This window comes from Aythya fuligula, chromosome 3 (assembly GCF_009819795.1).
Source record: "Aythya fuligula isolate bAytFul2 chromosome 3, bAytFul2.pri, whole genome shotgun sequence".
NCBI lineage: Eukaryota > Metazoa > Chordata > Aves > Anseriformes > Anatidae > Aythya > Aythya fuligula.
The window spans coordinates 29,336,385-29,364,075 of record NC_045561.1 but is presented as its reverse complement, the minus strand read 5'-3'; the positions used below and the strand labels follow the sequence as shown (position 1 = coordinate 29,364,075).

At 40.3% G+C, this 27,691-nt stretch overlaps 2 protein-coding genes across 2 annotated transcripts in view; both read left to right on the top strand.

Moving 5' to 3' along the window:
- AHCTF1 (AT-hook containing transcription factor 1) overlaps positions 1-5,551 on the top strand; it is a 45,704-nt gene extending 40,153 nt beyond the window's left edge. The window contains exons 33-36 of the mRNA XM_032184704.1: positions 698-2,537; positions 3,323-3,456; positions 3,976-4,082; positions 4,708-5,551. Of these exons, the coding sequence (XP_032040595.1) occupies positions 698-2,537; positions 3,323-3,456; positions 3,976-4,082; positions 4,708-4,900 (2,274 nt within the window). The 3' untranslated portion in view covers positions 4,901-5,551. The remainder of the gene's footprint in view (positions 1-697; positions 2,538-3,322; positions 3,457-3,975; positions 4,083-4,707) is intronic.
- A 741-nt stretch (positions 5,552-6,292) lies between these two features.
- LOC116487147 (kinesin-like protein KIF28P) overlaps positions 6,293-27,691 on the top strand; it is a 27,159-nt gene continuing 5,760 nt past the window's right edge. Inside the window, exons 1-17 of the mRNA XM_032183780.1 lie at positions 6,293-6,346; positions 8,714-8,902; positions 9,239-9,442; positions 12,086-12,121; positions 13,205-13,429; positions 14,000-14,154; positions 14,693-14,804; positions 15,702-15,769; positions 16,782-16,924; positions 18,088-18,206; positions 19,640-19,730; positions 20,627-20,681; positions 21,064-21,187; positions 22,205-22,349; positions 24,528-24,646; positions 25,416-25,523; positions 27,263-27,537. Of these exons, the coding sequence (XP_032039671.1) occupies positions 6,293-6,346; positions 8,714-8,902; positions 9,239-9,442; positions 12,086-12,121; positions 13,205-13,429; positions 14,000-14,154; positions 14,693-14,804; positions 15,702-15,769; positions 16,782-16,924; positions 18,088-18,206; positions 19,640-19,730; positions 20,627-20,681; positions 21,064-21,187; positions 22,205-22,349; positions 24,528-24,646; positions 25,416-25,523; positions 27,263-27,537 (2,222 nt within the window). The remainder of the gene's footprint in view (positions 6,347-8,713; positions 8,903-9,238; positions 9,443-12,085; positions 12,122-13,204; positions 13,430-13,999; positions 14,155-14,692; positions 14,805-15,701; positions 15,770-16,781; positions 16,925-18,087; positions 18,207-19,639; positions 19,731-20,626; positions 20,682-21,063; positions 21,188-22,204; positions 22,350-24,527; positions 24,647-25,415; positions 25,524-27,262; positions 27,538-27,691) is intronic.

The following is a 27,691-nucleotide window of genomic DNA, read 5'->3' as shown; positions in this document are numbered from 1 at the left end:
ATTCGGATACAGGTGCATGTCTTCGAAGTGCCATACGGAATACACTGTCAATTTCCTTTAGGATATTCTCTTATGTTTTGTGCTCAACATAAAAGATCAAGTATCTCATGTGGATCTAGAAGGAAAAAATAACCATCCAGTACAGGGAACTACAAAAAATAAGACTAATTCACATCACATGTGTTATTTCACCAAATCCAAGTGATTCCTTGAAGTGCAGTATTGAGTTTGCCTGCTGTGATGATATCTAGCCAGTTTGACTAAATGTTGAATTGTTGCAGGCACAACTGTCAGGACAAACTTTAAACTTTGGGGGGTGTAATTGTGTTGGATGCAGTCAGTCACTGTGGATGTGTAGTCAGCCCAAAAAGTACTATAATGCGGTGGTTACTGCTGGTTGTGTGTACAGCTTGTATTGTAAAACTGCTCCCCTTGTTCATGGGTGGTGGCAAATCATTAGTCATAAACCAAAATACCAGAAATGGAGCGTGTGATTGAATACACTGAATATTCTGTTCTCGGTTCCTCAAATATATGAACCTCATCTGTAGCAGAGAGTACACTATCTGTTTTTAACTTTACATTCAGTGGTGATCTAAAAGGAAAAGCAGCATTTTACTGTCCTTAATTTCATCTGTCTCAGTTTGAAGCTAGTCTGGTAATCATTAATGCATTAACATACTTTTTTTTAACTTAGGTTCTGGAAGATGATGCAGTTAACATGCAAGCCTCAGAAGAAGCACCTGAAATGTCTCCACGTAGTGAACTACATCCATCAGGCAATCTTCAATACAGCTATGATACTATAGAGCAGCAGTTTGCATGTGATTTGCCTGATAATAAGGATGATGAATGTGATGCAGCTGAAGCAGATGGAGAGCTTTTTATATCTCAGAGTAATTTTACTTTAGTGTTGGAAGGAGAAGAAGGTGAAGGAGAGATGGGAGACCCTGAATTAGTAGATACTTCTAAACCAGCTGTTAACACAACAGATGAAAAACCCGTGAACAGTTTTGGAAATACTGAAAATGAAGAACATGTTACAAACTCAGTGTCTACTGTGACTAGTGACCAGGAATCTCAAAATATTGCCGAGTCACTCCCATATGTGCCTGAACCCATTAAGGTAGCTATTGCTGAGAACTTACTGGATGTAATCAAAGACACAAGAAGTAAAGAATTTACATCCGAAGTTGTAGAACAATCTATTCATGAAAGCATAGGTAAAAAGGTAACTAGAATGCAAAGGTCAAAATCTTCCTTAACAACTGTGCCAGAGGGAGTGGAAGACGAAACCAGCATACGTCAAGTAGAGTATGTTGTCACTCCAAGATCACGCCCAAGGAGACAACTGAATAGAAGTTTAGTTATTCCATCATCAGATGATCAGCAGCTACTAAAAACAGACAAACCAGTTCTATTTGGACTGTCTCCGAGGAGAAGTACCAGGCGAACAAAAGAAGCACCTGAGACTTCTAGTCTTCTACGAGTAGAAAATACTCAAGATGAGCAAATACCTGTAACCCCTGTTACCCCGAGGAGAGGTAGGAAGCCCAAACAGACTAATTTAGAAAAAGCAGAGAGCAGCCAATCTGATGGACAGACATTGTCCAGCAGTACACAGTCCATAGCCACTACTCCAAGAAGAGGATTAAGGAGAGCAAAGGAAGCTGCATCTGAACTCTTGGAAGAGGCTAAAGAGGAAACTTCTCTTGCTGAAGGTAGCGTTTTTACTTCTGCTACTTCTAGAAGGACTAGAGGAGGAAAACGTTCAGCAGGAGATCAAGAAACTGGCCAGACTGGCACTGATCATAGGATAAAAACAGCAGTCAGTCCCAGTAGAAGTATAAGAAAATTAAAAAGCAGTAATTCACAACCTATTGAAAATACTGTCATGGAGCAAGAGGTGCAGCCTAGTGATCAACTTCTTTTACCTGTGCCAACGAAAAGAGGCAGAAGAAGAAAAACGAGTTCATCGGATCTTTCAGAAAATTCTGACCTTGATCTGTCTAAATCATCAGTTCCTCAAACAGAACTCAAACTTCCTGTGACTCCTAGAAGAAGTGTTAGGAAGCTGGTACGGAATCTCTCAGCAGACATTGAATCTGCCTCTACTCAGGAAGACATACCTTCAGGTGAGAAAGTGGAAGTCGTTGATACTCCTAGGAGAAGAGCAAGAAGGGTTACACATGCTAAACCAGAAAAAACAGATGCTCTTGAGAGAACACCTGAGCAGCCAAATGAACAATCTACCACACCCAGGACTGCAGTAAGGACAGGGGGTCGGGGCAGAAAGAGGCGATTGCCATCGATATTGGAGGAGAGCACAGGGGAAGAAGCCTTCCCTCAAGGACCCGATGGCAGTCCTTTGCTGCTCACGGATGTAAACACATCAGGATATGATGATGCATCAAGAACTCTAACAGATCGTATTACAAGATCCCGTAAAACTAGTGTGCATCAGAAACTGTCTGTTGAGGAAAATGAATCCTTCCTTTTTTCTCCTCCTCTCACAAAGCTGTCAAAGAAAGTTAAAGGTAGGTGCAACATGTTCATATGCAAAACAGGGTATGTTGCTGTCTTGTAAATGACATAAAACAGACTGTTTTATGACCCAAAGTATGGCTTTTAGTATTGTAAATAATCTAACTTTACAAAAGTAAAAATTTGGAAATTCACCTTTTTCTTGAACTCCACATGCTTGGCTGGCCAGTTGTGGGGGAAGCAAATGATGAGGCTGAAACATTTCAAATAGACTGAAATAAAATTTTACCTGATTTTTTTTTTTTTTTTTTGTCATGACCTTAATTCCTATCAACTTAGAAGTCTAGGGGGACATCTTTTCAGACAATTGTCATCCGTTCCCCCACATGGCAGAAATAAAGGAGGCATCCAAATTTTGTTCAGTTTTTAATGTAAAATGAGCTGCATCTTGCAACACACTAGACAGCTGTTTAATTATGTGATTGTTTCTTTTTGGCATATGCTTTGCTAGTGAAGTTATTGCATACAGAGTTCTTTGTTAGACAACATGATTAATTTTTTTTGGAAATCTGTGAGGACACTTGATGCTGATTGAGCAAAACATCTTTGACTATGTAGGTACAAGTAAAATCACTGCTCTAGTTCTTTGTTTCACAATTCACTATAAAATGATGGATCCTAAGAGGCAGTTATGAAGAAGTACCTCCACACTGAGTGTTTATAAACTTGATTGGGCCCTTTATTTTAGGAAGCTATTGTACTCTTTATTATCAGCTCTAATTTAACATCACTGTACTTTATAATGTACGTGCATGTTAACAATTCATTATCGTTTTAGCTGGAAAAGCAGACCATCCTGTGCAGCTTAAGGATTTAGACCCGGACTTGTCTTCTCAATTTGTCTTTTCACCCCCTCTTTTGAGGTCAAGGAGAAAAAATGTCTCTAGTATTTCCCGAATTGTGAAAGAACCGGTAAGTAAAAACTGTACTTGTCTCATATTTTTGACTTCTAGTCTGTATCTCTTTTTGAAATCGTACTTCTCAATGCCTTGTCTTTTTCCTTGGAAGTATATCTAAAAAGAGAGTTCTAAATCAGTCAGCTAGCAAAAGAGGTTTGTTGCTTTAAGAAAATTAGCTACAAAATTAGCTACAAAAGTCAATTTTGAATCTATGTAAGTTGAGAACCAGTAAGTTGAGAACCCTGCCAAGTGTTGCCCTGCCAAGTGTTGCCCTGCCAAGTGTTGCCCAAGACCAAGTGTCTGTCTTTATCTTTAAACTTAGGTGGTGTGTTATTTGTTAATTTCCAAATTTGAACTTTTAGGATGATGCAGTAATTTGAGGTGGAAGGTTGATTTTTTTTTTTTTTTTAGAGGTGCTTATGGAAATCATAGTTTTATCATGATTTCTTATTGAAAAAAAGCATTCATTTGTATTTTGTAGAAGTGTAAGAATGCATGCACATGAGTAACATTTTTTTTTGCCATAACATAGGAGCTTCCATCTAAAGAAGAGGAGGATACCAAATCCATAGAGTCTGTGGGAAAACAAAAATCGAAGAGGGGTAGAACTGCAAAATCAAAAGCGAACAAAACAAGCAAGTATGAAACTCTTTTAAAATACTTAAGTTTATTTCTTGTGGTAGTCATTCTGTTAATAGCCACCTAACTTGAAACATCCCACTTGGCTATGTAGCAGTCCAGAGCTGTCCAGCTCGCTGGTCTGATAGACACATTTTTCCCCATGTAGTGATTGAGTTTTCTATTGCTAGCAGAAGAAGGGGATAGAAAATGGTGAAAGGCTACTCCTGTGTTTACTTGATGGTGATGTGCTCTTAATTCATCTTATTCCATCTAAAGAAACCACAGCCTTAAGGTCTTTAGTTCCTTATACAAGGCAGGAGGGGGTCAGACAATGAATAAAGAGAAGGTCTTGTTTCTGGACCTGTTTTCTGGTTCTTTCTGGAAAATGGTTAATTTGAGGACATTTGCTTCTTAGAGCTTGCAGGGGCCTTAAAAATCTCATCTGAATAATGACTGGGAGTGCAGAAATTAAAGAAATGAAAAGAAATGAAAGCAAAAAGTTCATTTATGTACCTTCTCTGCCTCATTGCTGTCTAAAAAGAAGCCCATAAATTAATTTGTTGGCATTGATTTTGTAATTTCACTTTTTTTCCCCTCTACTAACTGTTGTTGATAATCAATTTGACACTTGCTGCTTTCACAGAACCACAAGAAAGGAAGGTTCTTGGTCACCTCCACCAGTAGAAATACAGTTCATTTCTCCTTTTACAAGTCCAGTGGATGGAAAGAAAAGCAAACAGAAAGAAACCACAGATGCGACAGAGAAGAATCTACGTAAGAACAAAAAAAGACTGTCTAATTTTCCAAAGCCAGTTGTGCGCCGGAAGATGCTGTAACTGTTTTTTAAGTTTGTAATGTACACCACTGTTTGTAAAGTCATCAAAATTGTGTGGATTAGTAAAAATAAAAAATAATCATCTAATTTGGAAGAGATAATTTATATAAATTATTGTAAAATTTCATAAACAAATGGTCTTCAATAAGTAACTCCATATGGAGTGTGATTTCCTCAGTCAATGCAGTTTTCTATTTTATATTAAGACTTCATACATTTATATAATATGTAAATACAGCTTATTTTAGGAATGTTAAATAAAAATGTATACTTCACAATATGCTTACTGTCTGATAGCTTTTTAAGGGAATAGTGGGTTGAATGGCCTGTATCTCTCAAATTTTAATGTTGGTTTGCAAGAGTTGTTAATACTGAAAAATGAGGCCAAAAGTTTTTAAAAGTTTGCTTAGAACTACTATAACAAACACTTAAAATGTACTAGTTTAAATTTTATAGATGATGATTGACCTTCTGGCACAAATAATTGGGCTCATGAACACAAACTGGTAATTACTTACATTCATGGTTAAGTTGTACTGTATTGAAGTCAGAATGTAAACAATTGTATTTTAAGCTGTGCAATATTTTTTTTGTATTTGTCTTAAACTTGGGGAAAGCTGCTCTTCAGTTTATAAAACTAGATCACATCTCAGATGTTTCAGTATTTTTTACAATTTGTTATCAGCAAAAAGCTATAGAGTTTGATGCTTACAATAGCATATCAAATTTAGAGGGATATTGCCCAAATAATTTTGGCTCAAATTTCAAAGTATTTTCATAAGATTGATACGAATACAACTATAATTGAAATAATTACTGTCTGTAAACATTTTGCAATATTTGAAGTCTACATATCACAGCACTGAAATGAAAGGTTGATGGTAAAGCTAACTTAAAAGTCTGAAGGTACCAAAATGTACAGAAATCTTAGTTACAAACCATATTTTTGAATGATTATCTCATTAATAATCTTGGCCTATGGAGTAAATGTCCCTATAAAATTTCAGTTTGTAAGAATAGATGAAAAAGACTATTCTTTTAAAAGCAAACATGGAAGTACTATTTTGATGTGCGGTCTTTTAGACAATGGATTATTTTTATGTATGTTAATTTATATATGGATGCAACTTTGAAGACTACCAAATGGTGGAACCTGACATTAAACTTTTTGATTAGTAAAAACTGCTACAATTACTTTAAGAAATAATTTATTGGTTAACTAACACCTTGTACATAATGAATGAATGTATTAATAATAGACTAAGCTTGTAAAAAGTGTCTTTTGGGGCCATGATTTTTCTATCTCAGAGCAGGATGTTCTAGAAAAGTAGCTGCGTGCACTTTAATTTTCTTCCTCTTGGGAGTATTCATGACTGAATGAAAGTTTATAAAAATGCCAAATGTTGACAGCGTGAAAGTGGCAGTTCGAGTGAGACCTTTCAGTCAGGTTAGTAGTTATTTACTCAATACTTTTTAACTTGAGTTCCAATATATATAACCTTAAAGAGGAAAAAGGGGGTGGGAGCAGGAGGGTTCTAACAATATTTTTTAATGCACATTGTACAGACGTGCATTGAGTAGCTAAGAAAATGGGGTAAAAGACCAAACTTCAGTAACTGGGGGGGAGGGGGAACACGACTTCAAACCTGAATATATGTTTTGTGTGTGTTGTGCACAGAAGTGTAATGTGTTTGGATTCTTGATCAAACAAGTAGCTGTCATGCTAGTGAAGATTGTTTAGTAGGATTTTAACATGAGTCTGTCCTTTATACTTACAAAATATTTTTGTATGAAAAGAGAAGAAAACATATTAGCTAATTTTATTGATTGTAGTCATTTTTAGCCTCTCGTTTTATAACCTCAGCTGAATTGCCCTCATTTGGCAGTGCTTTGGCAGAAAAAAAGAAAGCAATAGTAATACAAGGAAATTGGCATGGGATTTAATAACTTCTTCAACTTTTGTAATAGCCCAGTAATCTTTATTTTAAAGGAGCTTTAATCCTATTAAATGCTAAATGTTTTTCTCCATTTTTATTCAGTTGTTTACATTCAGTGCACGTTTCTTGAATGCTGACCTGTATCCCCACGGAGTGTAAAAAGAATGGGAGAGTAACCATAACGCATTAACAAGGAATGGAATTTCAGAAAGGTGAAGGAAATAGAAGCAGAAATGGGCATTGGGAATGTTTTTGTTAGAGCCTGAGAAACTGAACAGAAGTAAGCCTAACGGGAGGAAAAAAGATGGCAATGCGAGGAGGGATGAGTTTATAATGAAGCAGAGAAAATAGATTGTACTTGGTTTATTTGGTGCAGGCTTGCTACCAGTATGTAGAAAAAAAAAAGTAAAACATTTCTGTAAGGGAGAGGAAGATCCAGTCCATGGGCAATGCTTTTCAACGAGGAGGCTGAATTGGGAAGGAGACTGCTATTTTAAAAGGTGTTAAAATGGCTTGGGAGCAAGTGGCTGAGCAGGCTAGGGGTCCTCTTGGACAACTGTAGGCTTCTGCAAGTACGTGTCTGAGAGGAAGGTGTAACAGCTATGGTTCCAGAGAAGGACATGAGGGGCCTGTGAAGGAAAGAGCTGTGATGCAGCATCATGGTGGGTGCACACAGAAGGCCGTAGTGGTAGTTCTCTTAGAGAAACAGCACAGGAAAACTTTTTGTGAGCAAGATCAACATTTCTTAGGGACTCTTCCGTGCAGTTTATCACTAAATAGAGCAATTATGAAGTCCTTCCATGGGAAATCGAATTGCTTGAGGGTTGTTCTTTGTTTTTCTCCCCTTAAGGAATTGCTGGGATTTCTCGTACAGACTGCTAAAAGCTGAAGCCAAATCCCATGTCTAAATCCCATGTCTGTACCTTTTGGGGCCTTAACCTTAAGGAAAATTTTAGTGGAACATTGACTGCCTTAGGATAGTAGGCTCTCACCTTGCAGAAAATAGAATAATATATGTAATGGCAGATTTTATTTCCAGGAAACATAGTAGGAGATATTCATGAAGGGAAAATGAATACTAATAAGCCTAAAAGCTATTGTCTCAAAAGGGCATTTGACAGGATGTTTCAGTACAGATGTTTCCTTGAGTTCCCAGATAACTGACAAAAATGTAAGACTTTTAAAGTATTTAGAAGCCAAATGTGATGAAAGTATTCATTCTGGGTTATAATACAAAGGAGAAATACAGCAAATCACTTTTGATAGCCACTTAGCACTTTAAGCATTAACTGATTCACATTGACTTAGTTTATTTGAATTAATATTCCTACATGCCCAGTGTGCAAATAAGGTCACAGATAACTATATAGCTATATATATATATATATATGTATATATATAAATATATATATATATAACTATATATTTCATCAGAAATTTCTCTCATGGAAGACCACTCTCAGGGTTGGTTGGCACAATACATTTGTTTGCTGTGATTTCATCAGTTCACATGTAACATCATAAATAGCTTAAGTTGCTGATTTACAGTGTTGGTTCCATCTTCTGGTGAGGAGAAAAGCTGCAGGCAGAAGCAAACCCATAGTTTTTCATGAGGAGTTAGACTAGTACATTACAAATACTGCCTAGGTCAATCTAACAATACTGTGAAATAACACAAAGCGTTACTCATCTGTCAGCACCGTCAGGTCTCACTTGGCTTCCTGTCATGTCACGTGGCTCAAGAGCAGACTTACTCCACCAGAACTACCAGTACATTGTACATTGCTATTGAACTTATTTTAAATCCAGACTAAACCATGATTTTTTTAGTGAATGACTGCTTGTATTTTGATACTACAATTATAATTTCAATACAGAGAGAGAAAGATGCAGGAAGTAGGTGTGTGATTTCTATGAACTCCAACAGCACGAGCATATATGATCCTAGGAATCCAGGGCACATGAAAACCTTTACTTTCGATCTGGCATACTGGTCTCACAGTGGCTTTCTAAAGGATGAGAATGGCACATTCATCTCAGCGGGATCCAACAGTTATGCTGGCCAGGTAAGTAGCAGCAATTGTAACTAATACACAGTTGTAGACTAGTCAGTTCATTTGTCTTTGTTATTAACACTCACGTCAATGGGATGAACTGACTGATGGCATCTTGTTTGCTGGTTTGAAGCATCATCTACATTTTGTCTATGTTAGTCTTAGTTTCTTAGAACTTCTAAGTTCTGTTTCTTAGTTCTGTTTCTTAGAACTTAGTCTTTCTAAATAAGTTTGCAAATCCTGATTCTTCATTTAAATTGCTAGTGAGGGCACTCTGACGTGGCAGTAGTGCTTCTGTATGTATTTGCCTGTTCATCTTTCAAGATGATTTATTTGATAATTTTTTAGAGAGAGGTATTTCGTGATCTTGGTCAAGGAGTGCTGGAGAGTGCATGGCAAGGTTATAACGCTACTCTCCTAGCCTACGGTCAGACCGGCTCGGGCAAGAGCTATTCCATGATCGGGTATGGTGCAAACAGAGGACTGGTTCCCAGTGTGTGTGAAGAGCTCTTCAAAGCAATCCAGAGTCAGGAAAAGAACAAGCAGTACCAGGTGGGATTAGCAACAAACTGTCATTTATTCCCCAAATCTTTCCAGATTGTACTGTGAAGACTTTATTTAATTGAAATTAGAAAAAATAGAAACTGTGAATATATGGAGCAAATGACTGTACAAACCATAGTAGGTCTTATAAGTGTTGAATAAAAAGTTGATGGAATAGAGCTAGACTTACAGATGATCCCTAAAAATGAGGATTTCTGTCACAGGTGTAACTGAAAGTAAGCTGATTTTAATTTTAGTTATGCTTCCTAACCTCACTCTCTTACAGGCTGCTTGTGAGAAAATCTTTCCAATACCTCTAGTAAAGAAAATCAGTGTTTTCTTCTGTATACCTGTTAAAGAGTTTTATAGTGTTGTATCTCTTCTTTACAATAGGAAAGATGTTTTTTGCCTCGTACTACAGCATCTGTAGCTGCTAGGTGCTCCCACTCCATCTGCATCCTTTTCCAATTGTAGTCCAAGTAACTTCCATGCAGCAACACTTGGCACATTCCAGCACTGCTGTAGGCATTACACTTCCCTTGCATTCAGCGGTGCCTTCTGTCTACAAAAATGCCAGCCTGATGACCAAGGGCTACTTCTGACTCAGTCCTGTGTTACTTCCCTTAAGAAAAGAACACTTTCTATTCCGTAGCCAGTCTCCACAACTCCATCCCATAAGGCTGTGTTTTGTGAATGTCCTGTGATGTCATCATCCATTGTGTACCTCTGTGGTATGAAAAAAATAGTGAAAACGCCTTCCTTCCCATTTCACTAGATCAACCTGGTGATCAACCTAGACCAATCCTATTTGGAGTTGTTACTGCTATTAATGACAGCAACGCAGCTCCTCCTGGCAGCTCCTAGGAGTCTGGGCCCAGCACCCCCCAGACCCAGAGGTCTCTGTCCCAAGGACCTTTCCCATTTGCAGGTTCAGCCTCTAAGAAGGCTGAGTGTTCATCACACACACTCATGACAGAAATACAGGATACCAGAGCCAGGCTTCTCCCTTTAACATTCCCCATCTGCCACCATGGCAACTCCCAGAAACTATAAGTGCAGAGTCCCCTTCTTCCTCTTATGCTAATCACACCTGATGCTCACTGGTGACACCACACACGCTGTCACTGTGCACACTCATGCGCATGCCCACATTTGTAGCTCCCCCAAAATCAGCACAGCCCCAAGTCCAGCTAGCAGGTTGCGCCTGGAGATGGGGCTCCTGCACTGAGTCTTTCTGGAGAGTTTCCTCCTCCTCCCTGGTTACCCCACCATGGAGCTGGCTCACAAATGACACGTGCATGCCCACACACGTATGGTTATGGCACACAAGCACCCTGCCCCCTCTGGTTACTGCCCCCTGCACATAGGCCCTGGGGCCATGTCCCCCAGTCCATCTGCAGGCACATAGGCCCTCACCGCTCCCCCTGCTGCCACCACAGGCACGTGGGCCTCTGTCACCCGTGCCCAATTTTGTTTGCTGATGCTCAGCTTGCTCAGTTGTCAGCCCCAAGGGCAACGAGGCCCACTGAGCCATGGTCCCACCAAGTCCCCATGGTGGAGCCATCACTTGCTGTGGTTGCTGGTGCCTCAGGTACAGGGTTTGCTGCCACCTGAGGTCTGACTCCAGTCACGGGAGCTTAGACCTTGCAGCACTCAGTGCATGGGGCAGTGAGGGAATTTACACAGCTAGGTTGTTAAGGAAGGATTCAATAAGATAGGACAGGCTGCAGTGATCAGATACAGGGTTCAGGCAGACAGACATGCTGACAGGCAGCATTTTGTACACAACCAGCCCCTTTCATCCTTCCCTCCGACTGTTCCTCCCTCATCCAGTCGTCCCCTTGTTTCCCCCCACTTGATCTCTTCCTTAAAAGTTCCTTAGGTCCCCTCCTTCAGGATGCAAAATACGTGCACCTTGCTTCCCTTTTCTTACCAACTGCAAAATCTGGGCTGGCCCTTCTCAGGGCTGTGCTTGCAGTTTCTTAATGCCCCCTCAGTCAGTCTCCGAAGAGTTTGGGTCTTTGCTGTTGCCTCTGTTACTGCTTCTTGGGGCTTGGCAGCCTTGTGCCTCTGCTTACTGCTTCCTTGGTGCTTGCTGCTGCCTGTAAATGGAAAAGGTCTGTGATCTGACCACCGTGATGTAGCAGGTGCTCTCATGCTACGCGTGCCCTTATGCAGGTAATTTGTGTACGGTCACTGATGTTCACACAGAAATCAGCAATAGGAAAATAGGATTTTTCTTTGTTAAAATAGTCTTGAAAAGAAATACTGGTTGAACCGTCCTGCTAGCTAGCAGTGCTATTGAAAATTAACATTTATTCTTCTTGACTTTTCTACAATGCTGTCTAGCTGCTTAATAATTTTTTAAGTCATAGGTTTTATTGAAATATACCTCACGATGTAATCTCTATAGAGAGCAATAAAGTCTATGCATACAAGGGTAGGTTAAGGAAATGCTGGAGAAGAAACAGTTGTGATAAAGCAGTATGGATCTGATAAATAATTGCTTCAATTGAACTTACGTAATGGGTTGTGATGAAATGAAGATTTGATTTATGGCACCTGTGCTATTTTTACAATGGGATGACTCTATTGCGAGGATTTTTTTTTTTCAAATGCATTTTTTCTTCTCGTTACTTCTTGTTTTTACAGATTACTTTCAGTATGCTGGAAATCTATAATGAACAGGTAATGATCTCGTTTTATTTCAGTATTAACAAATCTTAGTTTTCTAAGTACATTTCTTGATTTTCTGCACGCTGTAATTTGAAAATAAGCCTTTTTGTTCTCCTAACATGACCCTCCTGGGTGTGTTGGCTGACAAGTGTAGTCATTATCTGGACCAAGAAGAATTTTTTTGCTGCTTGAGCTAAATGAAAGTCTGGTAGCAAGTCTGCTCAGGTTCATAAACTGCTTTGCTATGCTGCTGCCGGAGTGGGACACGGAGAGTTCTGTTGGGAAGATCTCAGACCAATACTAGGCTCTTGAAACAGTGCTGTCTTTGGCAAGAGCTGTCATACTGAGGGCCCACGTCTCCCTTTGCAGTGACAAGTCAAAGTGGGACCTGTGCCCCAAGCCCCAGCAGTGGTTTGGGCAGGAGCCTCAGCTGGCCACCGCAGCCACCTTCCAGCATCACAGCCAGCTGCTCTGCACGCCAGTGGCCAAGTTGTTTCATCCTCTGCAGTGCTTTTCTGCTTTAAGTGGCTTTTTGGGGAAAAGAGCAATTAAGATAAGATTTTTACTTTGTTTTCCTTTCGCTGTTGATGTTATCTCCACATCCTGGCAGACATAGGAGGCATTACTAATTGCAAATGGCTAAGCTGTTTCTCTTAAGCTGGGAGGGACTTCTGAAGATGGTATAAGTCTCAATGAATTATTTCCCTTCCCTTCCCTTTCCCTTCATTAGTTTTGAGCCACGTGGCCAATTTCAGTCAAATTTGATGTAGTGTACAGGAAGGAGAGTGGAAAAACGAATGCACAGGAAAACAAACATTATTAGCTTTAGTAGCTTAATAAGCCTTTTAAAACTAATAATGTCATAATTTTGCCAGCATCTTTAAGTCTACAGATATGAACTTTCAACGTAGATTAAATTTAAATGGAAAGTGGAACTCTCTGGGAATAAGTTTCTAAACACAGTAAAGTCAGAATAGTTGCCACATGATGAGCTGTAGTTTGTCTTTTTTTATTATTCTGTCCTTATTAAGAATAGTATTTTTTTTTATAATTTTATTTTAGTAACATATTCTAACTACAAATCTCTCTCCACAGGTAATAGACTTATTGTCTAAGACCAGGAAGCCCAGTGGGCTCAAGATTAGAGAAGATCGGCACCAAGGTTTTTATGTGGACGGTTTGAAGTTGGTGCCTTGTGATAATTACGCACAGATTGAGAGGTTAATGGATCAAGGGAATAAGATGAGAACAACAGCTACAACCACCATGAATGCCAGCAGCAGTCGATCCCACATGGTCGTCACAATCCAATTCAAACAGGTGCAGTGTGCAGGTGCTGTTTGCACTGTGTTTCTTACCACCTCCGGGGCAGAGCCAGCAGGTGGAGAACACACCAGGTTTCCTCACCCCCAGGCTGCAGGGCCAGCCTTGTCAGGTTTTGGCACTCACACTTTGTCACACCGCTGCTCTTGGGGCCTAGATCAGTGAAGTCAGAGATATCCTAAACCATGGCCTGTTTGCAGATAGGCTCACTATTTAAGGTTCTCTACGTCCTAAATGCATTTCCCAGATACTATAAGCGGTCTTTAAAAGCATCTGGCTGATGTCCAGAAACAACCTGGGATTTCCACCCCATTTTCCGTGGGTGCAAGGGATGAGTCGTATTGCCTGCTGCTTAATTGTGGGAGACAGCAGGTCTTTTTGTTTCAGGCACACCTTTACAGCTCTCACATGTCAAGTAATTCTTAATATATAAAATGTTCCACTATTGGTAAATATCACAAAATATTTACTCTGAATTTCTGCACAGGGTTCCATTTTCTGTATCTTAATACTACCTTAACCATTTATTTGGTAACATTTCCTTATATTGACACCATACCTTCCCAGATTTTTCTAGATGAAGCAATCACCAAGCAATCAGTTATAAATCTGGTGGACTTGGCAGGAAGTGAAAGGCAAAAATCATCAGGATCTGAAAAAGATAGATTGAAGGAAGGAACACGTGTAAACCTAAGCCTAACCACGCTAGGAAATGTCATCAGGTAATTATTATTACTTTTTTTTTTTTTAATATTTGTGAAGTAGAAAACAAATTTCTACATTTGAAGAACAGCCTCTTAATTCACATCTTCCTTGCAGTGTGGTTTAGTAAAAGTACTTATTAAGTGAAGTCTCACTGTGTTCCCAAGATGTACATAAGCACATGAAAACAAAAAATATTTTTTTTTTCCTGGCTTCATATGTTGTGAGTGCTTGGACTGCCTGCTCATCTTTTGAAGCAGTGGCAGGCTGTGCAGCAGGGCTGAGGTGAGGCAGCTTCACAGGGCTGTTGCTCAGTGCATCAGACATCCAGGCCTTTCTGAAGCTCTTGAACTGAGCCATTCAAAACTTTCCTTTCAGTCTGAAAATCTTGACAGCAAATTATTTAGGTGGTGCATGAAGGAGGACTTTTTGTGTTCCCATAATGAATATATTGAAGTTATCTAATCTGTCTCTTTTTTTTTTTTCCCCCTAAGCTTGCTTTTTCATATTTGTACTTATGTTGTTCACCCCTTTTCACTTCACTTTGTTTTCCTGCAGTGCTCTGGCTGAGGCAGCTACAGGGAAGAAAGTGCTGCATATCCCGTACAGGGACTCCGTGCTGACTAAACTCCTGCAATCTGCTCTGGGAGGGAACAGCAAGACAATCATGGTAAATTGATTCTTGAATTTATAACTCCTCAGTTTATCCGTTGAAATAGAATTGTGTGGCTCCAACATTGGTGAAAATGGGCCTAATTTTGTGTTGAGATTGCTTTCTACCTACCATAAAGGTGAAAGCACTTCTGCCACTACTACCAGAACATAGGTATTATTCAAATGGACAGCACTTGTGGTTATCAAATGCAAATGTGGCTGGCACAAAATGTGCAAAACCTACTGCAGACACATGCAGAAAACATTTTTTTTTTAATATAAAAAATATACAGATATATGTAGCTGTGAAACTCATAAGCATTTGTGTAATATAAAAGTCGTGTTCTTTATGTAAAACTAGGCTGTATAATGATTTTTTTCCTGATTTCTGAGATCATTGTGTTGTGGATCAGATATTGCCTTCCTAAGTAGGAAAATCTCCCATAGGCTCTTTTCTTTGTATTAGGTGAATTGTGTGTTCCAGCATCTTTGATGACTTTTTTTAAAAGTACCATTAAATTAAAGATGGGAAAATATGAATAGCAAATGTGCAATTGTGTTAAATGCTTATAGTCTTAAAACAGTTTACCTGAGTTTCTTCAAATACTAGCCTTCTTAACTCATTGATGATGATGTGAACAAAGTTCAGGACATATTTTACAACTGTTACTTGTTGAAGAACCATCAATTTTTTATTTTTATTTTTATTTTTATTTTTATTTTTATTTTTATTTTTTACTGATGCTAGGGTAAGCATTAGTATTACTAATACTACCTGTATCTGCTCATCTTTCTTTCTCATTTCTTATAATAGTGTTAAAAAGTGTACATTCACAGCCAGAAGTGTTTAAGACTACTTTAAAAAATCTTATTCAAAATCTATTATCAGTAAATATTTTTTGTGTGTTTACAGATTGCAGCTGTCAGTCCAGCAGACATCTGTTACGAAGAAACTTTGTCAACATTACGGTATGCTGAAAGGTATACTTCTATAATTTTTTCCTTTCTGGTCTAGGTGCAAATTGCAGGCAGATGCTGGGCAAAATGAGAAAAAATACCAATTCTAAGTGATCAGCAGCTCAGGATGAAGGAAAAGTTAATCTGTGAATAAGCAAGAGCGGTGTAGTAAGAATTTATTCTTATTCGTGAATGGCTTATATTTTTAAAAAACTGAATTGTTTGGCAAGGGAACTGTTTTTCCCTGGGTCTCTTTTCTGGAGGAGAAGGCTCCTGCTCTCCTCCTTCCCTTTCTCAGGCTCAGGAGAGATAATCTCTCTCTTTGTAGTCCTTTCACTGGGGAAGTCCTTTCACTGTTAATCCCCGTATCAATTCCTTCTTACTCCAGCTCCCACAAGAAAAGGTCAGGCAGTTACACATCCCTTATCCCGAAGCAGACCGTGGCTCAGGGACATTGCATCTGCAGCGTCCTGGCTGCCGGCAGGTGTCAGGAGCAGGAGATTTAATGTTCTCAGCACCAGTTCAGTTCTGCAGGTAGCTGAATTGCTTTCATGTGCCGATGAGCGCCGTGCACCTGAGCCAGCTCCTTGTGGGAGCAGCTGGAGTCCACCTGTGTATTTGCCAGCAGACCTGTGGTGCCCGTGTTTAATGGGAAAGAAGTCCCTCTTTGGGGTATCCTGTCCCTCATTGCCCCACACACTGGAGGCACTGCAGCTGTGGCAGTGGGTGCAGGTTAGGGTAAGATGGAAAAGATGGGCAAAATCAAATTGGGCTGTGATTGCTGTAGCAGTACAAGAGAGGACATCAAATGCTTTCAGCCCTGGGGCAAAGTTTCTGCAGGATTTTTTTTTTTTTTTTTTAACTTCTGAAGTTTCAGAGCTGCATGGGATATTTCTGAACAGGGAAAAGAACAAAAGAGGAAAAAAAAGTAGTCATGTCTGACAGAAAATCTTGTCCATTGCTGAGATGGTGTTACAGCTTTTTTTTTTTTTTTTTTTTGCTTTTTTTCCCTTTTATGTGTTTTCATATTGAAAAGGACAAAAAAGATCAGGAACAAAGCAGTGGTAAATGCAAGTCCTGCTGAGAAGCTTATACGAGAACTGAAAGCTGAAAATAACAAGCTATTGTCCAGACTGGCTGGGCCCGGGAGCACAGGGAGATCAATAGCTGATGAAACACGTATGTATTTCAGCATAAATGAATAACAAGTAGATTTGGAGTTTCCAAAACATTATCAGGAGGCCTTTTTGGTAGTCTGTGACATTGGAGCAGTACGATGGAAATGCAGCTGAACTATGTCCACAGGTGAATTTCTTACAAAGTGGATGGCAGGGGTAATCAAGGAATTGTATAAAATATTGACCCTGGTGCGCCAGTCCCAAGTATTTCAAAATCACAAGCTCTTGTGGGAGGAAGAGAGGACGTGGAGTGTTGGAGACCTGCAGTAACCCTGCCCAGCCCTGACGGGAGCACGTGCATGGCAGTGCCACCCGCCCCTGTCTGGGTTAGGACTCCATCTGCCCCTGAGATGAGGAATGCAAGAACTGAGACTACTGGGAACGTTGTCCCAGATGGGCAGCCCCACAAGGTGGATGTTCTTCCCTCATTGCCAGCTCACCCTCTGCTTTATTTAGACACTTAAGCGTTGCTGTGTTTCTGTCTGTTGATGTGTGTGTAGTATTTGATAGTAGTGAATTGGGATTTTTTTCTTTTTTCTTTTTTTTCCCCAGATATTATCAAAACAGATGCTGCTTTTAAAAACTTTAAAAAAAAAAAAAAAAAAAAAAAAAAAAAAAGCACTTTGAGAAACAGTTTTTGTTTCATTTATGCATTTGCAGCATTGGTCTGGCCACATCTGGTCTCTCAGTCAGACCCCTTATCAAGTGTTGATGGTTTGCTCAAGGTAAAAGATCAAAGCAAGTCTAAGTAAGGACACAGCAGGCAGGAGTGAAAAAATATTTACACTTTAAGGAATATAATAACAAGATGAGTGTGGACAAACATCAGAGCTGAAGGAAGAGGTAGAAACGTGCAATTGGCTAGTATTTGCATATTCCTTTGAAGAGGATTCAGCCAAGTCAATTCTTGTGCACGTACTGGGCACAGAATATTTTAGTGATCCCCTGTTGGTTAGAAGAGGAGATGGAAAACTACAGCTTAATTTCCAGTTTAGGATGAGGATAGCAAACCCCATGCCACCTTACAAGGTTCGGGGAGTAAGGGCTTGCTCTGCAAGAGGCCAGGCCACTTCCCAGTGTGCTGCCACCGTGCTGCCAGTCCTCATCTCTCTGGGGCTTGCTGTTTCACAGGCGTATGCCCTGGTTAAAGCTGTCTCTCTTCAGCAGAGCTGCGACTGCTGGCCGAGAGCGAGGGGTGGATGCGGAGCACGCAGGCAGCGTGGGAGGCTCGCCTGGAGGAAGCCCGGCAGGAGTGGGAGCAGCAGTACGCTGCCGTCACCCAGGCCAGTCTCCCAGCAGTGGGCATCGTGGCTGAACCCAGATGCCTCAACCTCTGCTCTTTGAGTCTGATGTTTTCCCTTTCTTGCAATCTTTAAGATTTGTTGCTTGCACGCATCTCTGACAGCAGTTCCCCGACACAACACTCACAGGGCTTTTAAGCTTGGGTAAAGTGGTGATAATGCAGTCCTCTGTTAAGGGTCCAAAATGTCATACTGATTCTCGCTTGAGTTTAGATAACAGAATATTCTGTCTGCTTCTACCGTCAATGTATATTATAGTTTCTTGGATTTATTTTGTGGCTATAAGAAATTATTACTGAAATAAAACGTTATTTTTTTTTTCCTTTTAGTTTTGGGCATGTTTCTGAAAGCAACCCACGCTGACATGAATTCTGTAGCCAGACAGAAGCCTTTCAGTAGGAGGCTGTGGCATGTAAGAGCCAGGGAGTCAGGGAGAGGCTGCTGTGGGAAAGGAGGACCTGGCGGTGCTGTGATTAACAGCTTGTTCAGCACCTTTTGCAGAAAGGCTGTACGCAGCTCTCCTCCCTGCTGCTCTTCACGAGCCATTCCTGCACTCCTTGCAGGTAGCTGCCACCCAATAACAGCAAGGGGAAGCCCAGATTACAGCTATCATGCTTGTATGCTATCAGTGCTAGATTCAGAAGCATTCATCTGTGTGTGTAGATAGCACATGTAAGTAAAGGCATCTGGGGAATTGTTTCCCATTTCTCCAGTCAATCCTACTCCGTTCCCTGCTGTTGGTTCCCAGTCTGCTTTGTCAGACTGCTTCCAGCTGCATGGAGTAAAGTCTCTGCTCAGACCATGCCTCAGTCTTTGGGACCCCAGTGCTGAGAAGGTTGCTATTTTTTTTGCTGTAACAAATAATACCTGTAATAGCATAAGCTGTTCATTTTTGCAGAAAGCAGCTCTGGGGATAATTCCAAACAAATAGTTCTTTCTTAGTATTTTGTTGCACGGAATAGAACTGAGTTTTGCTAAGACATGAGTTATGAGCTTCATGCACAAAATTGAATGCAGTTCCTCGTATTAATCTCACTGAAGGTGATGTGGAGGTTAACATCATCCTGAGATGCGTGATTTGAAATTGTAACTGAAACATTAAACCAAACCTTTTTTCATCACTTTTTTTTTCAAATCATCTGCAGAGTTCCCATGCATTTCTGATAAACCAGAATGCATTTTTAGGAATTGGAGACTGTGAATGTGTTTCAGAATGCAATCTCCTGTTGAGCATTTGGCATTTCGATTTTTTTTTTAGGATGTTCTTATGCAAACTGCTGTATGGTCATGATCTATCTTGTACACGCACACACGCAAAACAAACAAACAAACAACAACCAAACACCTCTATGTGTAATATTAGCTGTTATTTCAGGCATCCCACTGAAATGACATATTTCTCAATTCTTGCTCAGGAGAGGCGGATGATGGAAACGTTCCCCTATCTCCTGAATATCAATGAAGATCCACAGCTCTCATGGGTTCTCAAGCATTTCATTCAGGATGGTAAATATATTTTAAAGTCCTGAAGACAACATATAAATAGTGCTGTGATTTAACACTGACATATCAGAACTGCTGTTGCACTAGGTTGCTCAGCCATGTGAGTCATGATTAACTTATTTTTTTTCCTTAAGCACTTACCTACTTTTACCACTTTTAAACGTGCTCCTCTTGTTTGAGATCAGAGTGGGCTGAAGAATTATACTGTGAGAGTTGTTTCTATTGCAAAAAATGCTAAGATACAATGGAATAATAAGTCACATGCAATAGAAAAAGAAGTCATAAGAAATACCCAGGTCTTCTGTCAGCCATTTCTTCCCTGAAAATTGTTGGCTTGAAAATGTGAACTCTTGCAAGCTGATGATCTCACACTATCCACATTCCTCCTTACTGCCTTACTTACTGAACATCTCACCCCTCCTCTGCAGGTTGTGCTTTGCTGTTTTTCCACCACTGACTGACTGAGTGCTGCAATTAACAGAAATGGGAATAGAGTTGTAGATCTGGTACCCTGTTGCACACAGGTTATTTACTCTGGATGATTTTCTCTGCCATCTACTTGCTGGTAATGGATCCCAGGACTTTCTGGGGTCTCCCACATACAGTTCGAATTATTTATGTATGCAATCCCAGAGGCCACATGGAGTAAATCCTTTTTTGTTTCTCAGGATCCAGTGTCTTGTCTTTCTAAAGAGAAAGTAACTGACTATATTGTCATTTTCAAGTAGCAGCACTAATGTGAAAGGCTAGCGCTAAGCAGAGCTCAACATAGTGATTCAAAGGAGAAAAACTAAAAAGTAATGCAAAAACTTCAGCACTGTATACCTGTTGGTGTGCAAAGCACATATAATTTATACTGGAAAATGCCTATTTATTTATTTATTTATTTATTTTTAAAGGTACTTGTGATGTTGGTCAATCAACCTCAAATGCTATAATCCTAAGAGGTCTGGGGTAAGTACATCAATTTGTAGAAAACAAGATGTCTGCTTTTTTGATCTTCATGTTGTTTGGAGTTGTTTAATTTTAATTAGTTTTCAATTAAAGAAATTGCATAAACTGCATAAACATGGGTTATGATTATTTTGAACTTTTTATGGTATCTGCTAAGGGAAAGGTTAAAAAGTATAACTGATAAGCTTTTATGTTTCTAGAAACTGCCATTCTGGTAGTGGCAAAAACTTGAAGTAAAACTGTGGCAACTGCCTCTTGAATGGCAGCCTAAACTTAATGAATGGCAGCTTAAACTTGTCTTTGAAATTATGATTTAATGTTCTATGATGGTTCTCAAATTAAAAACAAAAAGTGAATCACAAGAAAATTGAACATCTTTCAGCATTTCGGACAAACACGCTACGTTTACGAATGCTGATGGCAAAGTTACCCTAGCACCACGAGATATGTGCAAGGTCGTTGTGAATGGTGTGCCCATCACAGGGAAAACAAAGCTGCAGCACTTGGTGAGTATTTTCTTGGAGCATAAAACAAAACCCTGAAAGAAAAAAACATTCTAATTTGCTCGCTGTGTCCTCAGGCAGAATCTTGTGTCTAAGGGAACATAAATTTGATATAATGTATTTTTTTTGTAATGTAATGTATTGTCATGTAATTAATAATAATAATAAAAAAATCCATCCATCTAAAGGAGCAAGCTCCTACCCCAGATTTTGACCTCACAGCTGGGCTCAAAATCTCTGTTCAGCCTCAGAATGATTTTTAGTATAGATGTGGATAACCTGTGTGCCTTTCTTACTGAAATGTTAAGCAATTGGTTCTGTTTTTATCCAGTTAGCACAAAATAATGCATGTGAGTCTGTACTGGGAATACAACGGGCCAGAATTAAAGGACACCAAATGAATCTTAGCAAGGTCCATGTTTGTCCCAAACAAAGGTGTAGTTAATCAGTCCTTCTTGCCAGAAGACATTGGGGAAATGATAACTGCGTTACTTTGCTTCAGAGAGGATGTAGATTTTTTCTTTCACGAAGCAGAAATCCACTAAGGGACGCAATGTAGAGGGATCACTTCCCAGAAAAGCAGCAGCTCTGCAGTTTGCCTGGAATGTGTACTCCTCCTTGGAAATCTGTCCCTGAGGGACAGCACCGCAAATGGGATACTGGGATGGATGGGTCTTTTTTCTGAGCCAGTGTGTCTGCTTTTATATTCTGGTATTGAGCAGGTTTCTCTTCCTGATAGATGAGGCAAAACTGATCTGGTGATCAGCTTCTCCTCATGCTGGCTGCTGTGCCAATGGCAGCGGTGATTTTCAGGTCTCTCAGCTGCAACTACCGTGATGGGTTTGGGTCACCCTTTGTCAACCCCCTCCTTGTCCATGGGAGCACACAGGTCCTCTCCTCTCAAGCACTTTTCTTTAAAGTCTTGCCAGCTTGTGTAGTGTTTGCAAACACTTTACCCTTTGGTGACCTTTGCCATGCTGTACCCATAACTTCAGCAGCATCCTGTGTCTAACCTTTCAGGATCGTGTTATTTTGGGATCAAACAGTGCTTACCTGTATGTCGGGCCACCTGCAGAACGAACAGAGGAGGACCTTAGCAGATACGACTACGACTTCTTTCAGTCTGAGTTGGCAGCAGCAGAAGGTTTCAGTGTGGATAAACTTGGTAAGCACCACTGCTTGGGCACTGGGTGATGCTTTTCTGTGGGGACTGATGTTTTGTCACACCCTGGATCATATGCACACACCTTCCAAATCTGCCTTATTCTTTTGCAGTTTGCATGTTGTTCTTGCTGGGGGTTGGAGGCTGCGCAGTTCCTTATGAGGAAGCAGCCATGAGTCAGAAAAATTGCTTCATATCTATCTAATACTATAGAAAGAGAAATGCTTTTTAATTTTTTGAAATTACTATATGTAATAATATATAATATTATATAATAAATAATATGTAATAATGTGCTATTTCAAGAAACCAAGGGTGTGTCTGTTAGCTGTTACATATGTGAGCTTACTTATACTGCCATGTTGATAAACAGTAAAATGTGCGTTTGCTCTGCGTCTCAGACTGAGCAGCCTGACAGCTGAAGGTCTGGATAATTATTTTGGGTTTTATTACACACAGATCCCATTCTTACCATAGTTTTATTTTTATTTTTATTTTTATTTTTATTTTTATTTTTATTTTTATTTTTATTTTTATTTTTATTTTTATTTCTTTAGTGCTAGAACTGCTTCTTATATTTAAAAAAAAAAAAAAAAAAAGTGAGCAGTACTGATGAGATTACGTGAGATCAGATTACTTTTAATAATGCAGGAGCACTCCAGATGAGAAGGTCGCTCAGGACTGCACGCTGCACAGCACACGCAGTTAGTGCTGCCTTCCACAGTGCATTTTATTGTCTGAGTAGCTTCTCCCAGAGAAGGCTCTTCCAGGCAGGATCACCAGGTGTACACTGAAATAGTCTTTCCCTTTGTTTTTAACATTGCTCCATTAACTCTCTATGCTGGATTTTTTGTTGTATGTGTGATCGCATTAGGTAATAGTACAAAATATAATGTTAAATATTCTTTTGCTGTCATCCAAACCACTCCCCTTGCTCCCCTAAAATTTGCTCCTTTTTAATTTTTTTCATCTACATATATTTTTTTCTTTGTACATTGGGGAAATGCTACCCTCCAGTACTTTTCTTAAAATTACTTTTTTTTTTTTTGAAGTTCACTTTCCTGACATTTTTTAATGTGATCAGTCCAGTGAGCAAAATGTTTAGTTGGTAAATATAACATAGACAATCCTGGGTCCTGGGAATATGTCACGTGGATCTTTTGCTTTCAGATATTTATTGTTCGTAAAGAACTTGGGGGTTTGTGCATTGTTTTTGAATTGTGTGCTAATCTGCAAGGCCATTTTGAGTTCCTTAATGGCCCTGACAGTTTCATCTTTTGAATCACTCCATCCCTCTAGAAATATTCACTAATTTACGGAATGGCAGAGCTGTGACTGTAATCACACCACTGCCTTCAGGCGTTTGTCTGAGGTCCAGCTGATCACCTGTGGTGAGCGTCTCAGGGAGTGCTGAGGGCACCCAGAGGACTGGGCCTACAGGCCTGAAACTTGATAGCATTGCCTCACTCCTGTGGGGAGGGATGCAGCAAATATGCACCTCAGCACTTGTGTGTAAAGAGCTGTTCTGGTACCCAAGCACACATTCTCTGTCTTAATAAATAAATAAATAAGTAAAATTATTCAGCTGACGTTCTGTTGCATCACCAAAATCTGTAGGTGGTCAGAATGGGCTGAGCCAGTTCTCTAAATATACCTAATTGTGTCTGCTTCAAATCCAGATGTTATGTCCCTGTTTTTTCATCCTGGATTGCCCTGCAAAACCTGAATTCCTAAGAAAAAGCAGTCCCCACCTGCAGACAGCAGGGAATTAATGACTGAACAGTGAAACTCTGTTCTAAGGAGTACCACAGTGGACTCTGACATCGAGTCCTGTAACAGTTTGGGGGAAATCCTTCACACATCAGACAGGACAGAAGCTCCCTGCTTGACATCCACTTTCTAATCCGATCAATTTGTCAGCCCGATTTTGAAAGAAAGGCGAAGTAGGCTGCTGTGAGCAAAGCATGTGTTTCTGCTGCTGTTTTTCCTGTGCTGCCCTCTCCCCATGGGATGAGAGCAGGTTGCGTGCCGCCCACCCAGCTCAGAGCAGGAGAGCGGCAAGGGCCAGAAGCATTAAATCGTATTTTGGCAGTCGGTGAGCACCCTCCTAAAGCTACCCACGGGTCAGGTGGCAGCCTGTTTACCCCTTCTCTTTGCCCCCTGGCGCACCGCTTCGGAAAGGCGCTGCGGGCAGCGGGGAGGGCAGAGCAGACCCCAGTGTCCTGGCGGCGTTCCACGATTACATCAAGTTGATGCCACTGGTGGCGGAGGCGAATCAGATGAGCCAGGAGCTGAAGAAGGTGAGTAAGGTTTCCCCAACTTCTGTGGGTTGGACTCGTTTGGTACATTTTTAAGTGTGAATAGAAATAACTGTAAGAGCATTTGCCAGTGCTCTCACTCTTCCTAGCGCCCCAATCCTTTTGCTTTCCCCAGTCTCCCTCACCATCTGGCAGGCAGAGAGAAGAGGAGATGGGGGGAACGTGAATTTGGGAATGCAGGCTGCAAACGGAGTGTCAGGGTAGTTGCACTGTATAAATACGCAAACAGTGGCTGCCATGGTGTTTTCAAGGGGATGAAAAGTCCAAGAAGGGAGAATTCCTCCTCAGCCAAGTTCAAGTTAGGAATAATGAGATAGATTTCCCTTTGGATCAAGATGCAATTTCCCAGCATTTTAACTAACTAACTAACTTCTGGAGAAGTTTCCTGAAGGAAAAATGGAAATAAACTTGTTAGGATAAGTATTCTCCTTTCTTTGTGCACCCTGGTGGGAGAGTATGGTGCCAGTGAGGTATGTAAAGGAAGCCTCATTCTTTCCAAAATTTGAAATATTGGGAATGTCAAGTCCTAGACACTGCAGGAAGATTGCTATGAGAATTTATTCTATAAGCAGGTTCATACATGTATATATATATATATATATATATATATATATATACACACATATATATATACATATATATACACACACACATCTGTATAATTTTTCCTCTTATATGAAAATATTGCCAAATTATGTAGCAAAAGGTGTCTTGGATTGGAATGTGTTTAAGAAACTTTATTAATTAATAGGAGCTCAAATTTGAACTGAAGGTGAAGAACCTAGCCTTATCAGACTCCAGAGGCCATGACCTACAAAAGGAAATAACAGTAAAAGTGACACATGCAACGACAAATCAGGTAAGAAGGGCTCACGCATTAACAGCAGGCTTTAGGAGAAGATAAGAGAGATGTAGGCTGTGTGCTCGTTCTCAAGCCAGACGCTGAATCCTTGCAATGGCTGTCTCTGCTGTGCCTTAACAGACCCACGCCCTTCTTTTACTCTTCCACTCTTTGACGCCCTTTTTGTGGGCCTCCATACATGAAATGCACTCCTCCTAGCCCATGGATCTGTTCATCTCTAAAAAGGAACCCATGTGCTGCTTGTTCACAGGATGGCCATGCTCCTGGGTAGCTTCTGGCATGGACAGGAGATCCTTGAGGTGTATTCTTTCTGCCCCTCGAGGACTGTGTCTGCCTTAGCATTTGGGTGCAGTTAGCTACCTTCAGACACATTCTGTCACTGAACATCACAGCAGGGATGCACCTGGTGAAGTAAAGCAGGCGTGTTTGATGTCAACAAGTGCAGGGGGAGGCTGCCAGAGAACCTCTCTGCAACAAATCAGCTTCAGCCGCGTGTGGTGGCTCCGTCACTGACACCTCCTTAGGTGCTGCTGCTCCCTTGCAGCTGATCTCTGGCTGCTTAGCAACAAAGCTTCACCTTTTAAATAATGGAGGAGAGATCTTTAGCTCTCCCTTCTGAAACCAGAGATTTTTCTACAACTGCTTGTTACCATTGTATTTGAAATATTTGAAAGTGCTACTGTTGGACAAAGAAAAATGATTTTACATTTTCACTTCATATATTTAATAGTCCCGTTTAGACACACTCTAATTTGTAAATTGTTGGTTTACAGGAGCACTTTATGATGTAATTTATCCTCATTTTGCCATCATTGATGTCCATTAGTCTTTGAAACCATTGCAGCTGCAACCTAAGATGCCATTATATTTTTTTGTGAAAGCATTTCCATTTGTTCTTGTATAAATCTGGCATGTGCAAAGCTTAGGCCATAGATATGAGCCCCTTATGTGCTCTTTAAAAACGGTGATGGAACCAGGAGAAGGAACCTCAGGAACCAACCAGAGTTAATTTCTTTAGATTTAGTGGTATTTTCTCAGCTGCTGGTTGTAATAACAAATTATATTAAAGCTGAAAACAACGGAAACTAAGATCAAAGGAAGACTATCTTAATGCAGAAGAAGCAAATTAACAAGCAATATTGGGCTGGGATGAAATGAAGGAATGAAAGTGAAAGGTAGTTGTGTTCTAATAAATCCCTTGAATCCCCATTCTGCCTGATAAATGATCTTTCTTAGGAGCAGTCTTAAGCCTCACGCTTCTTTGTTACAGGTGAATGCTCCAAACACCAGTCAGTAACACAAATCTTCTCTTTCTATTGTGTTTGTATAAACTTTGAGATAGCTTAGTCAGAACAGTTTATTGTATATTTTAAATATGAAATTCTAAGAGCTGCAAATTATTTCAGTTGATATGAAAGGCTGAAAGAACTGAATTTCATTTGTTTTAGAGAAGAGGTGACCACATCAGCCTGCACATAAAGGACTGTTGTAGAGAGGATGATGACCAGTAATCCTCCATAGCCCCTTAAGAAATAAGTCAACAGTCTTTATTGAAAAGAAAGTTAAAATTAAAGTATATCTCTCCGGCAGGTTGCGCAGCACAGGGTAGTTTTTTTCAGTAATTTCAGAGGTGACTCCAAGTTTATTCGATCATTCCTCAAGGTGGAGAGGTGCTTTACTGTTCTCCTTGTCCGTGATTGCCCAACTTCATCACTTTTCCTTTGCCTCCTCCATAGGTGTGGGTATGGTCAAAGGCCAAGTTCATTAATAGGAAGTTCCTAATGGAGGAACTTTACCAGCGTTTTCTGGAAGGGGAGAACATGGACGTGAACCAGGACAGCGACCCATTCTGGGACCCGGTGGAGGTTGTCCATGTGGGATCTGCTCACGTTTGGCTGCAGGCACTGGCGTACCGCATGAAGCTGGAGGAGCAGACCGAGCTGCTGAACTCCGAAGGGCTGGAGGAAGCTGTCCTGCTGATCGACCTGTCTCCGTGCTCCAGCGATGGGAGGTAAATATCCACTGCCTCTGTACTGGAGAGCTGTCGGTCGTTCCTTGTTAAAGGAACTGGGGAACTTCACCTGTTGAAATGTGTGACTGGGAGTGAAGGCTGGCAGTGCTGAGCAAAATGTGGAAGAGGGAGACATTCAGAGATCTCACTGCTG